This window comes from Notothenia rossii (assembly GCF_949606895.1).
Source record: "Notothenia rossii genome assembly, chromosome: 3".
NCBI lineage: Eukaryota > Metazoa > Chordata > Actinopteri > Perciformes > Nototheniidae > Notothenia > Notothenia rossii.
Window position 1 is genome coordinate 32,354,195 of NC_136901.1, and position 16,853 is coordinate 32,371,047.

At 40.0% G+C, this 16,853-nt stretch overlaps 1 protein-coding gene across 1 annotated transcript; it reads left to right on the top strand.

Moving 5' to 3' along the window:
- Positions 1-208: 208 nt before the first annotated feature.
- LOC307032872 (homeobox protein HMX3-like) lies at positions 209-1,457 on the top strand (the record flags this gene model as incomplete). The annotated part of the gene is made up of 2 exons (XM_079671150.1): positions 209-422; positions 922-1,457. The coding sequence occupies 2 exons, from the start codon at positions 209-211 to the stop codon at positions 1,449-1,451; spliced, it is 744 nt and encodes a 247-aa protein (XP_079527276.1). The 3' UTR covers positions 1,452-1,457.
- Positions 1,458-16,853: the final 15,396 nt, after the last annotated feature.

Here is a 16,853-nt window from a genome sequence, read left to right on the forward strand (position 1 = left end):
AGCCACATGGTAGCCAAGCGTACGTCTGTATCCCGCCCTCATCTGCCCCACACCCTCACCAATCAGGAGCTGCTGAACTGCAGTCTTCCGGGTCGCTGAAGAACGTCGCAACTCGCTCCTCTGCGCGCGCTATTCGCAGCCAAGGCGCAATGGTGCTCGGAGCGTCCGGAGACGTCGGTGTTTCGGGAATCTCGGAGGAGCAGATGAAATGCCCAGGAACATGAGCAAAGAGGATGCCCCGAGTCGGAGCGCTTCTTTGACCTTCACCATCGACAACATCCTGAACCTGAAGCAGCGGGACAGGGGGGACAGTGCCGGGACCAAGGAGCGGGGGGACACTGGATGTAAGGAGGATATACGAGCGCGGTGTGGGGACTCGTGGGACGTCCGGAGGAGGCAAGGCAGCGGCTCAGAAGAGACAGGTAACTGGGAATTTATAGACATAAATCAGTAATAAGTATATGGAAGTATCGAATGCACAATGGCTAATACAAAAGAAGAAATCTGATATTATTTGGAACTTCCAATTGGTTTGTTTATGTATCACTATAGCACTTGCTTGTTTGTTTCTTCATAGTTGAATGCATTTTAGTTTATTCTCTTTATTAAGGCGTCAGCTAAATGTAATGTTATGCCTCTCCCGTATTTTAATTTCAATGACTAATACATTTTGGAAGGAATGTAGAAAGAGTTAGGCTGATGAAGTTGTTGTGCACACACATAAAGCTGGATCCACACCAAAGAGACTCATTTAAATTATTTTTTTGACACTGTAGGGGGTGTAACCCAGACCAGTCAGGTGATGTTTTTATAGTTAATAATCATGCTACAGTAATTATTGAGCAGTTTCTTCGCAAAAAAGTAGCGCGTAAGTTTGCATTTTCCGCTGCATCAAAGCTCGTTTTGTCGCTTCATTCACAGCGGCAGTGAAGCCCATGGTGCAGCGCGCGGACCTCGGGGACGACAGCCCGCCGCGGACCGCTGGCTCCTGTCCCGGGGCGCACAGTGAGCACAGCGCCGAGGACGCGTCCGAGCAGGATGGCCCAGGGGACTCTAAGGGCATGGTGAAGAAGAAAACTCGCACCATCTTCTCCAAGAGACAGATCTTCCAGCTGGAAGCCACTTTCGACATGAAGCGGTATCTGAGCAGCTCGGAGAGAGCGTGTCTCGCCAGCTCGCTGCAGCTCACAGAGACTCAGGTGAAGATCTGGTTCCAGAACCGCCGCAACAAGCTGAAGAGACAGGTCTCCTGCACGGACATGGAGGGGTCTCAGCTCTCAGACGCGGGCAAAAATGTGCAATTACCCACTTTTTACAAAGACAGCAGCAGCCTGCTGGGAGGATGCTTGTTACCCATGCATTTCCCCGTCATGTACCCCACTGCAGCCGCCGCGCCTTACATCTACTTCTCCAACACTGGCAAATATTATGGCCTGTTCGATGAAGACTGAGGCCGTTTCTCTGTTTGGAATCACAAGACAGTGTGTGGACATTTGAGCATACAGTGTCTCCTGTTTTGTCTTTTGGACTTGCCCTTTTTTTGTTTTTACTTCATAAAAAAAATATCTCCCATTAATCCAAGACATGCATGTGCCACTTTTTGTCCTCCTCCAAATTAAATATTATTATTATTATTATTATTATTATTATTATTATTATTATTATTATTATTATTATTATTATTATTATTATTATTATTTTTCAATGCTTAGGACGTTTATCTTCAGAAAAATGTGCATGCAGTGTTATGGCCAGTTTTATTTCGAGCAGTAATGTCATCCTAAAGAATGTACGTTAATGTTTCATCGACTTCATAAATCTGCAATAATATATATTTTATTTTCGTTATCTCGTGGTTTAAACCCTTAAGTAGTTTATGTAGAACAATTTCATTTGTATCTATATGGCCTTATTTTTTTTAATGAACTCTTATCGTTTGTTTTCGTGACTTTTCAGACTATTACACTGTAAATACAGTTACTATATCATGATGAATTTTACAATAAAAAGGTGTAATATTTGCAATTTTACCAACGTGTGATGACTCGAGCTGAATTATATTCGGACTAAAGACTAAAATCTACTTCCTTATTGATTATTGATTGTATTTTTCTTTTTATCGTACATTTAGGTTATTGTTATTATTTACTTGTAATTATTTGTTGCTATTTTGCATTGCCATCAACTAAGTCAAAGTTTAGATTTTTCCCCTGAATTGGCAAAGTTGGTGGTTATGACTTTTTTAAACCTTATAATATTTAAAAAAAACATTAAAATAGTGGCTCCAGGTTGCATTACTCGTTTTATAGCGCACAAACTCGCCTTTGTGAAATATTCCTGAAGCGAGTTGTTATTGACATAAAGTAGTTAACAGCAATATTTCACTTTTCATTGTTTAACTACAAATTGTGTATAGCACTGCTTCAGCAGAGGTGGAAGAAGTAGCAGTGTAAAATACTCTGTTAAGTTCCATAAGTAAAAGTCTTCAAAATGCAAATCCATTTAACAATCACATATCTTAATGGATTATTAATGTAAACATTGCTTTCATATTGCAGCTGTTGAATAGGGCTAATAACCTTAGCATCATTATTTATTAGTTAATTTATATTTTGTTGTATTAACAAAACTAACTAAATCCATCATGTGCATTAAGAACAATATTTCTCACCGTAATGTAGTAAAATAGTATTATAAAGTAAAATAGAAATACTCAAGTGAAGAAATGTGCCTAAGCCTATTTGCAATAACAAAGAATATTTTTATTTTGTATGATCATTATTCAAATTAATGTGCATTAACTAGTTAGCCCCCTAAACTGTGTTCCTAAACTTCAGAAATGTGTAAACCAGTTTGTCTGTTGGGCTTCATTTAGACATGTATGTGAAAGTGGCTCCATCTTTCAAAACACCTCATCTTCAATCTGTTACCATGTTGCTTAATATATAATTAATGTAAGCATGTTCTATTCTGACATAAATGTATTCGGCTAATCAGAAACTTTTATAAGTCATTGATTTAAATGTAAACAGATCAGATGAGAAGATGTCTCTGGAAAATGCTTCTTTTTAGAAGTAGAAAAACAGAAACAACTAACACAATCAAATTGTTTATATAAATAGTTTGATTCGCTTGTTTTATTGGTTATTCTTACTTTAACTTCTTATATTTATTATATAAATATTTGTACTCTATTTTTGTTTTATTTATTTCCAAAATTGAGCAACTGTCACAAAACCCAATTTCAGGATTAATAAAGTATTCTAAAAGGTAAAATCTACAAAAAGGACCGACCAAAATGCATTCATAAAGTTTATAGACAAATAATTCAATTCAATTGCATCTTCTTCCGGTTTACATTTAAAATTAAAGTAGTTCCCTCAAACCATGGAATCCTTAAAAGATGTTGTCATGTTGTTAATGAACACATCCAGAGGGTTTCCCACTATCTGTCTTTCTCTGCCTTTCCAGCATTATGAGAGGCACAAATGTAGCTGAGTAATGCATCTCCGCAGAGAGGGCGAGGAAACAAGAGAAATGTGTATTTAGGTGGACTTGCATCAGTGCTTCTGGAGAGACCTTTCCTAAAGGGCCTGGCAAGCTGCACTTACACACCGTTTCCGGGTCACTTCCCCCTTCAGTGCTGGAGCCTCTCACTGCTCTCTCCCTGTCACAGCCATTCAGGGCCCCGGCGCTGTTAACCTGCTCACTCAACCACTTAGTCTGCCTGCAAATCTGTTGTTGTCTCTACTAAATTCCTCCCCACCTATGCAGAGCAGTTAGAAATCTACTGTAAAATTATCACCAAAGGATTTGAGGTTGTTGTTTAACATGTTAGTTTTCAAATGCAGAGTGTTAAAGAAAGGAATACCTCTTCAACAAGATTTTGGATTATGTACGCATCGATAGGCTATCTTGTGAAAGCCCTCTTTATAAATTTGGAGTAAATTAAAAGGAAAACTCTTAACATTCTACATAAAGATAAACTTATTAGTTCATTCTTCTCTTTTTAATGTTGTTTCTTCTATTTATTTAAACAAATCAAAGCACTATGGATACTTTAAACTGAAGGGTTCGATTCATTCAACTGAGAGCAACCTTTTAATTGCAAGGCTAAAATATCTTATTGGTATGATCAATTACAGCGCTATTCTTAATTGTTTGAATATTTACTATTTTGGAACCAAGTTTGTACTATTGCCCTATAAGCTTTAACATTACAAAGTTGAATTTAATTTGAGCATTCAACCGACCAGCCGTGACTCAGCCAACTATTCCCTCCCTGCCTCAGTGCCTCACCCCCATTCAGATGTATATATTATTAATTATACTGTAGTCAGTGGATAATAAGGAATGTGTATTACTTTAGGCAATCCACAGCATATTTCTACCCTGCATTTATATAAGTGGAATTGGTGTTGACTATAATGCCAATTCACATTAAAGAAATGTTTTACGAGTATCAGTGTAAATTATGAGATGCATCAAGAACCATGCAAATTGTTGTTAACTTCTTAGTCGCACAATAATGTAATAGACGTCTTTGAACATATTTTAGTTTATAATAGTTTTGAACTGTTACATGTCTGATCTGTGCTAGAGGGCTAAATTAAGGTTTTGCAAGTAAATGGGCTACGAGTGTAAACATAAAACCTAGACCAAATGTGCCTGCATTCACAGACATTCATTTCTTTAAGTTATTTTTTTTAAAGTATAAACGTGTGTGTGTGTGTGTGTGTGTGTGTGTGTGTGTGTGTGTGTGTGTGTGTGTGTGTGTGTGTGTGTGTGTGTGTGTGTGTGTGTGTGTGTGTGTGTGTGTGTGTGTGTGTGTGTGTGTGTGTGTGTGTGTGTGTGTGTGTGTGTGTGTGTGTGTGTGTGTGTGTGTGTGTGTGTGTGTGAAAACAAATCTAAACTATAAAGGACACCACTAAAAAATATTTCAGCACCATGTACATTTAATGTATAGACGCATTCGAAATCAAACAATTTCAAAAACTGATGGGAAATTACCATTTTGTGCATTTAATCTTCTAACCATAAATTCTAAATACAAACATTATTGATGTAAAATGAATAATTAATAATAAACACTCGTCGGATTTTTATGTTCAATTTTCTTTCCATTTCTATTCTATTCAATTGTTTGGGGTTGGGGAGACACTATGTCTACATATAGATAATGGATGGCCCTTATGTTATTATGCTACTGTTTATTAAGGTTAGGTTAAAGGTTGGGTTTATCATCAAGCCGTTATGGTTAAATTAGTCTGCATAGGGTGAATGTAAGCCAATACAAATGTCCTCATCACAAGTGTAGTAGTGTAGGTTTGTGTGTGTAGAAGCGCCTGCTTGGTGTGTCTTGTTGTGTGTCTGAGATGGGTGGGGTGGGGGGGGGGGGTGGGGTGGGGGGCATGGTGGGGTTTACAGTCGCCAGACTTCCTGACTCTCGCGCTGTCGGACACTTGTGAGCGCAGCGTTGGCTCTTTGTGTCTCAGCACTCTGTTCTCCAACCACAAGGTTCAAGTGACCCCACCGGCTGCCTGCAGTCTGCCCAGACCGGACTGCAGCCCCCACACCCCACCCATATCTGTCAAAAGGCGAAGAAAATCCATTAAAATCTCAACCTGATCAAAAAGACGCCCAAAGCTAAGACACATATGCACTCATTTAGGGCTATCGATGACTGGCGAGCATTGTGCGGTAGCCTAATACACGCGATTGACTTACTGCCAACAGGGGCAGCAAAGAATGTTTTTCTACAAAAGAAACAGCGCTAGAGTTTGGCGGAGTTATTCCAAGCTGATGTTCAACTCAAGGACATCCAGAGCTGTCAGCACGTTCCTCCAGTTTGACCAGTGCTAAACCACGCCGCACATGGTTTCCATTCCATGATAAATACTTGAAGGCCGAACACTATTGTTTGAAATCATTGATCACTGAATTGCAAGTGATGATGTGGTCCCACCGAATGATTGTGGTGGGTGTTTCTCTCATGCCGTTAGCATGCAAATAAGGAAATGTGGCACGATGACCATGCCTTTGCTTCACCATTGTTTAGACATCGATGTGAAGTTATTTTACATCATGAACAAACTAAAGAAAAGTGAAAAGAGACCGATGTTTGTACTCACTGTACTGCAGGGATATCAGTACTGCTTTGAACTGTCTGTACTACAATGGTGCATGAGTGTGTTAGCTAGCGATCATCTTGATTTTGTTTCAAAGAGGTTGAGATCACGTCATATCTCATTTCATCTCCCTAACGCCGGGTGACATCTTTGATTGAGATTTCCATATCAATCATTCACCACTGGCCTTGTTCGTAACCAGACCCGAACATCTGGATAGTTGTTTAAGGAGCCATTACATCCCTGTTCACACCCTACTTGGCGCGCTATGCTGAAAAGCTCGCCTGTTTTGCAGTGAGCTCTCTTTGTGCATTCTCAAATGGGATTTATAATTACTACCAATTACTGTTTAAACTGCCTCGAGGAGAAGACTGAGCTTAATTTCTTAAAATGATGCAGAAGTGAGCTGGAACTAATGAAAACCAATACAACGGGTTTTCTTTCAGCTTCTATTGGCAGAGTAGCAGTCAAAATGTAAAAAGAAATGTTTTGACACAGAAAAGTCAAGCTGAATAAACTGAATTTGTTTGTCAATAGCTGCTATCATTGGCTCCCCTAACCAATGACCGATCGCACCTAAAGAAAAATACACAGTCAGCCTATGTCATTCTTTTGTTAGGGAAAGGTATGGGCCGGGAAATCAAAACAAATTAGCTGGAATATGCTTAAAAAGCTCAGTAAAGCTTGAACAGGTGCAATGATCTTGTCACTGAAATGAACCAATTTTTTAAGTTTCAAGCACTTACTGTTACAACTGAAACATTTCAACGTTAATTGGTGAATTTTTGCTCAAAAGACAATGAAGAAAAGAAACAACATACAACACAGAAATCAAACCCTTTGTGTGGTTTTGATGGCTTCACCCACTGATCCACCACAATATCCAATATAAACCAGAATTATTCATTGTTAAAATGGAAAACACATTAGATGACACACAGACAGACTTGTTGTTCTGCTACCACAAAATGTAAAAATGAACATCAATTTCTAATGTTGGTGAAGGTTCATGTTAACAGATGTGTAATAGGAAAAACATTCATGAGGGATTTTATAAGTTAATTTTGTTAATTATTAATGAATTCTGTACAATCTGAAGTTTGTGGGGCTTATCTTAAGGCAATATGCCATAGGCCAGGTATAACAACTACTGTTTGGTTTGCCTTGCTGGGAAAAAAATGTTTAACCCAATAAATGTTAATGATCATACAGTAAATAAAGAAATACATATTTGCTCGTGGGTTAGTCACTTTCGGACAAGTATAAGGTATGTACTGTATACTAAGTCATTAAGAGGTTTAATAATAGTCTTTCATGTCATGCAGGAGGATGAACACCAGTTAATAAAAAGTGGCTTTGCACATCTTGTCAATACAAGTTTCTTCTGATTAATGGCTGATTTAACTGATAAACTATTTATAACTAATAAAGGCAATTAAAACTTCTGCGTTATCGAAAAGCGGTCATCTTTTTACACATTTCCATTTTACAGTTTCCTAATCACATCTTTGAAAAGACAGCACAGTGGTGTACTAATCCCTGGATAAGAGGGTGGATTGTTCAAAGGACTCGGTGACACTGCACTTTACAACATAAACAACACCCCATTCATTATGACTGGTAACTTGATAGCGACCAGAGGGATGTGGACCCTCCCGTCTGGCTTTCAGAGGGCTTATTGATCCATTAATTTGGTCGACTTTAGTGGTCTGCAGTGACAGAGTGCCTCTGTAAATTGAATGGGGGCTGAGGGATTACAATGACCGTATCTGATGAAAAGGTCCTGCATGAGTGGCGACGACATAAATAAAGCCAAAGGTCATCCATCTTCCTCTCTCAGGAACTGCTCTACTGTGTCCGGGGGCATCGACTGTGTCTCATCTCACCCCCGAAGCCCCCTAGTGGCAAATATGCCCCGACAGTGAAGAGCGGCCAAATGTCAGCATATGCTCCTCACACTTGCAGTGGGGAAGCAGTGGAAGGACCAAGGCACCTAGGGAGGCTATTTCTGCATTTATGTTTCAGTTTTTTACACTTAAGGTTTCATATCTGTTATTATTGTCATGACTATTAACTGAACTAACTGAGATCACTCCCAGCCTCGTTCAAATCACACAGAGCCAGAGCTACAAATCAGGACACTGAGGTCACATTTGAGTTTATGCAACTTTGCATTATTATATTTTTGATGGAAATGTGGTGTGCAAATGGTCTGCAAGACTGATATATATCCAGCATTTATATTTATTCTACATTTTTTGTGGGTGGCGTTTTTTTTCTTCTTAAATGTATGCTTTTTGTAATAATAATTAAAAAAAACTTTAGAAACGAAATGTATTACATGCTTATAAGCATAGGCCAGTCACTTGTCCACCTTAACTATGCCATCAACACTATAAATGCACTAATCATGCATGAATATACATATTATGTTTTGCATACTACTTATATAATATGTATATTCATGCATGATTAGTGCATTTATAGTGTTGATGGCATAGTGACATCATAGTGACATCTTATATAACGAGTGTCAACCCAAATTAATTGCACAACAATAATAATAATAATAGCCATCTACACAATAAACTTGTGTATGACTTAAAAACTTTGATTCTCTTTATTGTTTTATTGTTTTAACCCTACAAAAGGGTGTTTTCTATGCTGCTGTATCAAATGAATATCTTCTGAAATTTAAGATAAAATCACTTCTAATTCAAGGAAGGTGAAGTCTGTTATGAATAAAATCACACCGGCGCGACACCTCTCAGGAACAGATGTGGGTGTTAGCAACACAAAGTCTCCAGAGCTATAGGGCCATATTGTGCCCTGTTTGCTGTGGTTTCCCTCTGTGGCAACAACAGGTCACTTCATTGTGGACCCTAAGATGAAAAGCCTTGACCTACGAGGGCACCGGTCCAGCCGTCTTTAGACTACTTGACATCTGAGCCAGAATCAGATGTCATTGCTTTACTTAACCACACAGAGAAATTATGAGCAGTAATACAATTATTAAGAGTGACAGAAGTCATGAAAGTAATTATTTAGTACAATATAGAGAAACTTTTAGTCCAACAGTCTTTTATGAAGCTGTCCTCGTCTTTAAGATCAGTGTACATGCTCGTTTACAAAGACACACCGAAATCAATAGTACAAGTTGGAGGAAACAGATACTTGAGACTAATGGACACTGGGAATTGCGGTTGATGGGCGCAAAGGGCTGAAAATCATATTGATACGGACATCACAGGCCGGTGGGCTCCACGAGGGCGAGAGGAGGTCACAGGTTGCTTTGACAGCCTACCCCCTCTTAATGGAAGCCTATCGACTGAATTGGGAAGAAGCTTCTGTGACTAACAGGGAGGCACAGTGTCTGCGTGCGCCTGCACCAGAATAAATGTGTCTGTATTGGTGCTTGTGCACCTTTAATGTGAGTGAATGCAGACGTATCAGTTTCTTAACCATCCTGAGGGACACTCTTTCTAATCAATAGCATGTTATTAGTCGCTCAATAATGCCCTTTTCTGCTCAAGATGGTGTACATCCTGCTCTTTGTTTGTGCTCCGATATGACATTTGAAAATACAAATTGTGTCTTGTCTTTAACGCTGTTTAATGTTTATTAGCATGAACTGTTAATGTCATATTCTGTCAACTTTGGCAAATGCACACAAAGATACAAATGTGCCTCCGTGGTTAGACTCATTGCTAATGTTTCAATTTATTTGTGAGACGAGATGTGTGGATGCAATCCCACAATCTGAGTTAAGCTCTGAACTGTATTTAGCCCCTTCAAAACAAAAAAACAAAACATTTTTGACATTGAAAATACAAACACTTTCTTGTGAAGCAGCTACTATTTTGTGAAACTGTAAGGCAGCATAGCATCTAAAGTAATACAATAATCAACTTATAAAAGTGATGTAGCATTGAAATAAACCAGATCAGGGCCGCTTCAAAACAGGCATGTTTTAAATGGACCGATTGCTTGGCCTCTAGTAATGTTCACAATATTTTTGAGAATCCCACATCCAAACAACTCCACACTTTGCCTTCTTGGGTCCTAAGCAATACATTTGCCATGTTGCATCCTCTAGTTATGCTAGATCACTCTATTTCGGTGCAAAAACATTCGGAGAGCAAGCTGTACCAAGCATTTAGTTCAAACGATTTAACGATGGACTGTGACGTCTATGATGATGCCACTATAGCTGGCTATTGATAGAACACAGGTTGATCATGTCTACAACACGCGTGTGGTCACTGTTGACTTTACTAATACATTTATTAAGATCTATTTATTTGGTCATACTCTGACGCTATTTATTCTATGTGTCTTGACATATTTAGATTGCTTTAGTGCGATGAGGCAATGTGAAAATTGGACACCAGAGACTACTGTTGTTGGGCACTTCCATTAATCTCACTCAACTCCATGTCAGTGTTCATGTTGTCAATGCTTATCTCAATTACAGTTTGCACTTAAATGTGAGCTAAAAAAGGAAAACTTGTGCTTGGGCGTCCAGAAATAACCTCCTGTGATGTGCTTGTACACAAAGTGCTGATCCAATATGAGACAGTAGTGTGAAAGTGACAATTAATTGACAGCTGGTGTATTTCCTGGTGATTTACCCTCGTCTTCCAGGCAATTGGAGACAGGACGGTAACCTGACCGACATCTCTCACCACAAAAATGTCATAATCTGCGCTGTAACCATTTTTCTTCCTTCTGAATTGGCGACATGTGCTCCCAGCCCGGCTCTCCCCGAGGGCTGAGCAGCTGCGCATCGCTCAGCTCATCCAGTGTGAAAGCTCACATCACAAGTGCAACAGCCCAGTCATGGGAATTTATCATCGGTAAACACATATATCACTGAGCAATCAGCGGCTGAGTGGAATACAAGTCGAGCTGTGGTTCATGCAGTGAAAGGACAACTACTCCCCGTATAGGGACCATTGGATTGTGAGCCAATAGCCTCGGTGGCATCCTGCCAGGTAGATGCACCTGCGGCCCTAAAACAGGCTCTGTCATCATTACAGTTAAACCATTACATATGCTCAGAGCACAGAGAGAACCATTAACTCACAGCTGCTGAAAAACAACCTTTACACTCAATAAAGCAAAAGCAGCCTGTATGAACCAACACCTTAATCTAATTTGTGATCCAAACCAACACATTGTCCTGTAGCCACAAAGGCATCGGTATGATACACAAACTGAACAAACACTTGAATAAAGCTTCTTTGATTGCTGTGTATTCCTGATAGTGTGTGTTATATTTATATGCCTATGCAAAAGAATATTGTATGCCACTTAAATAGACAACAAAGTCATTTGAATGTCATCCGTATATTTTACCAGCATCGTTTGGATTTTAAGTCACTTCCCCCAAAAAAATGTAACTGTACAACTCAGTGTGAAAGTCTTAGAATCACAGTTAACGTTTTATTTAATAACATAATCAAAACACACTAATATAGTTTGTATGTAACAAGTGGACATAAAGAAGTCCCGTGTCACAACCATTGGTTTGTGGTCTTGAAGCTTTGAGTTTGGCATTTTCGAAGTCGCCATTTTGGATTTTTGGGACCAATGGTGACACAAGTGGGTGGAGCCAAGTACGACTGGGAATTGCTGTGGTAGTGACCTGTCAATCACAAAGGCAGCTAAACCCTAACCGTGCTTTATTATCCATTTCACTCCAAATAGGACCATTATTGACAAAATGAACATCATGCTGTTTTGAAAACCACTTGATGCAGGGTGATTTTCTCATAGACTTCTTCTATGCAATTGGACCGTAACAAGGAGTCGTCCCCTGCTGAACATTAGAAAAAATGCAGGTTTAAGGAAATTCAACATTGGTTTCCCTTTTCCTTTACAGACCGGAGTCTGGCGCATGTTCTCAACAAAACTATACAAGATAGTAGAGGTTGCCTGTTTTACATGCAACTAATTGACACTATAAGATTTGATGTGAGAATCCTTACAATCGCTACACAGTCCTCCACCAACTGAATAGCCAAGGCTCGTGCAGTTTGCAATACATTGTTCCTCGAGATAGTGAATCACATGAGTGTCCAGTATGCCCTCAGTCCAACATGAGGATAAGAAAAAGAGCTGCCCCAAGGGCTTGTTGATGAAATGTCCATGTACGTTTTGACAGTTTGCTCATTGGGTTAAACTCAAAGTGGCAGAAACAAGAACAGAAACAATTATGTTTTCATCTTGTCTTTCAGTTAGCAGCTAGCTAATTTGATTGAACCCAGTTTATCTTTATTTCTTAGAGGACATGGCTGTACAATCTGAAGCTTAGTTTCCTATACTGTGAGACACAAAGAGCCAGTGATGACTGATATTAAATGCTTGACTCTTTACAAACTAAAAGCCTGGATTAAAGCACCCGCTGAATTCCCTCAATCAAACATGAATTGCACAGTTTGACAATAATTGAGATTTGATTGTTCTCAGAGTGAGGAATCAAACAACGGTTTCCCGCTCTATTTGCCCTCTAAGGCGGGTCTCTGAAGCAGCGTCACTTCAGAGCTAAACAGCGATGCAGATCTGCGACGGAATCCCAAGCGAAACACAATTTGTAACAGTCCAGCTATTTCCATTTGAACCACTCATCTGAAACAAATCCAGTGGCTCTGGGTGATACGAAGATACAGATGGTGCAACACAACTTACTCTTCTGTTAATTAATGCAACACACAGACTCTCAGACATGCCATGTGCAAACACAACAACTACATAATGAAAATGGCAATGAAAATCATTAAGAACTACAAAATCTGCTTAAACGGATGAGGTTTAAAAGATATGTTGCACAGTGCATCTCATCTGACAAGTGGATCCAGCGTGACAGCAGCCTGAGGTGGAAATCTAGTCATGATCCGACGCTCAAAAGACTCACATACACAACCTGTCATCTGCTATCCAAGATGCTATTAACACGGTTGTCGACATTACTCATCAGCTGAGATGAATGATGTGCAGCAAAGGCCACAGTTCACGGCCACTTGAGACTGTCAACACATGTTTGTGTCACTAAAATCCATGTTTGTTCTTTAGACCTGTAAATATACTTTAACAAATACTAAAACTGTGTTTTTAAGTTTTATCAAATGTTTTTTTCCCATAGATATAATGTTAAGAAACTGAATATATCTTTCTAGGCACAGGAATTATTGCTTTTGATAATAGTTACAAGTTCAATACTATTACCTGATGTCAAAGTGAGGAGACTAAGATCCTACGTATCAGTTAATGTACTTCAATCTCTAAAAATCTGTTCTTGGTCTTAAGTGCCTTTACAGTCGGGCCAGCGGTGTGGCCCCTTGATGGCATCGGTTTGTTCTCAAATCAAAAAACACTTCATAAATATGTGAACTTACTTGCATTCAGACGCCCTGGTGTCCAGAAGAGGAAGCTCCGAGTGACGGATGCTTTCAGCCATGCATTATTCACCACTTTAAATCCTCAGCCCTACAAAAGAGAAGGCAGAAGAGTTTGTATTTATTGTTTTCTCTTAACTCCACAAATAGATAGCTGAAAAATGTTCCCTGTTAAACATTTATGAGGAGGCATCAAACAGAGAACTTTGTTAGAGTTGCTTTGAAAGGGTTCTGAACAATATCATGTAATTTTTTTTTTTTATCAGAAGTCCTAACACTCTGCCAATATAAAGAAAATAAGAGTTTTTATTGCTCATATTTTCACATAAAGTTGAAATAATATTTTCCTTATTAGATTAGATTCAACTTTATTGTCATTGTGCAAAGTACAGGTACAAGCCAATGAAATGCAGTTAGTATCCAACCAGAAATGCAAGATGTGCTAAATATAAATAAATACAAGGTGCATATTATAAAAACTGACAATACAGCGAGCATTGAATGATCGAAAAATCTACAATATACAGATGTAAGTATTGACAGAGTATTAACAGAGTGCAAGTGCAGATTGTATGTACAAACTGTAATATTATTATTAATGTAATTGTTTAATCAGTGCAGTTGAGTGCAATGATGCTAGTGAGTAATGGAGAGGAGTTCAGCAGAGTCACAGCCTCGGGGAAGAAGCTCTTCCTGTGCCTGGAGGTACGGGAACGGAGGCTTCTGTAACGCCTGCCGGATGGATGGAGGGTGAACAGTCTGTTGTTGGGGTGGGAGGCATCCTTGATGATGGTCCTGGTTTTGCCCAGACAGCGTTTGAGGAAAATGTTCCTAATGGTGGGTAACTGGGTGCCGGTGATCCGTTGGGCAGTTTTCACTACCCGTTGGAGTGATTTCTGGTCTGAGGCGGATTAGTTGCCGTACCACACTATGATGCAGTTAGTGAGAATGCTCTCGATGGTACAACGGTAGAAGTCCACCAGGATCCTGGGACCAAGGTGGGCTTTCTTGAGGCCCCGTAGAAAGTAGAAACGCTGCTGCGCCTTTTCGACCAGGATGGAGGAGTTCAGAGACCAAGTGAGGTCGTCGGAGATGTGAATGCCAAGGAACTTGAAGCTCGACACACATTCCACTGCAACTCCGTTGATCTAGACGGGGGTGTGTGCATGGCTCCTGTCCCGCCTGAAGTCCACGATGATCTCCTTGGTCTTCTTGGTGTTGAAAGCCAGGTTGATGTCAGCACACCATGAGGCCAGGTGCTGTACCTCATCCCTGTAGGCCGTTTCATCGTCATCAGGCCTACCACCGTGGTGTCATCTGCAAACTTTATTATGGTGTTAGAATCATAAACAGCAGCGTAGTCATGGGTGAACAGGGAGTACAGGAGAGGGCTCAACACGCAGCCTTGCCGCACGCCGGTGTTCAAGGTAGAAGTGGAGGAGGAAAGGTTGTCTAACTTCACAGACTGGGGTCTGTTAGTCAGAAAGTCCAGCATCCAGTTACAGAGCGATGTATTGATACCAAGCTGGCGAAGCTTGGAGGTCAGCTTGGAGGGGATCACAGTGTTGAATGCTGAACTGACGTCTATGAACAACATTCTGACGTAAGATGTGGGGCTATCCAGGTGGGTCAGGGCAGAGTGGAGTTCCGTGGAGATGGTGTCCTCTGTTGACCTGTTGCAGCGGTAGGCAAACTGGTATGGGTGCAGTGTAGCAGGCAGACAGGATTTCAGGTACGAGAGAACCAGTCTCTCGAAGCACTTAGCGATGATGGGGGTGAGTGCAACAAGTCATTAAGAGCCGTAGCGGTTGAAAGCTTCGGCACTGGCACGATGGTGGCGGTCTTGAAGATGGTGGGAACAACTGCTTGGGCCAGGGACAGGTTGAAAATGTCCGCACAACCCCTGCCAGCTGCTCTGCAAGGGCTCTGAACACGTGTCCAGGAATTCCATCAGGGCCAGCTGCCTTCCCAGCGTTCACCTTACTCAGGGAGAAGTAGACATCTTTTAGAATAGACGTGCAAGTTAATTTCTAGAAAGATGAACAAATAACTGTATAATAGTTTGATGAGCCTAAAGACTGGAGGCCTGGGGAAAAAGCTAGTTTAACTCTCTTTATTTAAAAAAACATGCCATTAGTATTATGTTTGTTTAATCTGAATACAACAGTAAAATTATAATTCATGGTTATACATGCTGCATCTATATCATGCCAAATGACTAGCATGCTTATACATGTTCCTGTTGAAGCTAATAAATGTCAATTGAGTTTTAATTCATTTCTGTAAGTTAACTTTTAACAACTTGCACAGCTCCTTTTTCTGTACTTGTAATGTTCATTGATGTTGCTAGGTAGTTAGCTGAGGGGGTCCTCCATTGTTAATACTAAAACTATATATGTTGATCCAGCCACTATTCTCGACTAGTGGAAATAGTGGTCCATGGGCAAAACAAAGACCTATTTGAATATACAGTATGAACAAATCTTAGATTTAAAGATGGTGATTTGCTATCTAAAACTAGCTGCTTCCAGCCTATGCTACGCTAGGCTAACCACCTCCTACTCTAGCTCTGAATGCAGAGATACAACCCCTGTACCAAACATCCCTCATATTGAAAATCTTAGCGATCCAAAATATCCTGTTGTCTAATGTTTTTATCTCTCAAGGCATTTCCCACTCTGACATAAGGATAAATGAATTCATAAAATATGTCAGAGATGAGAGCTTGTCAACTCAATTGTGTTTAAAGCCCCTTCTAACAGAGAGATTTCAACCCAATCTTCTGCTGTAGAGCGAAGCACTCTTCCAAAAATGCTTTGAGATTTAGAGGGAAGTGGCTGAACAGATTGTTATGTCACCATTAGGGAGCTGTAATAAAGTCATATTTCTTTTGCATTTTGCATGACTGGAGGGCATTCCACTCTCGCCTGTCTGCTCCTCTCACATCAGCCTCCCTTAAGTGGAGCAGTTCTGGGCTGCAGGTTTTGCCTCGCTGCTGCCAGAGTGTGTCCGTGCCAGATAGCGTTGCATGATTACATTTAGCAGCGCACAATTTTGTAGACAGCGTTATAGCAGGAGAATACAACATTTTAGGCCTCATTAAACGCCCACACATTTGGAAATTAGAAACCAGTTATTCATCATTGGTAAGGGAATAGGGATATCAAAATTAAGTGGTTTATAAACAGATGTTAAGGAGGCTGTGTGATGAAAATACTATGTGCTAATGTGAACCTTTGCTATGAATGTCCCTTAGTTTAACAGTGAATTGGCTAATTGAACATAACAAATATTAAACAGTTTTTTAAGGATTAGAGTATGCTTGTGT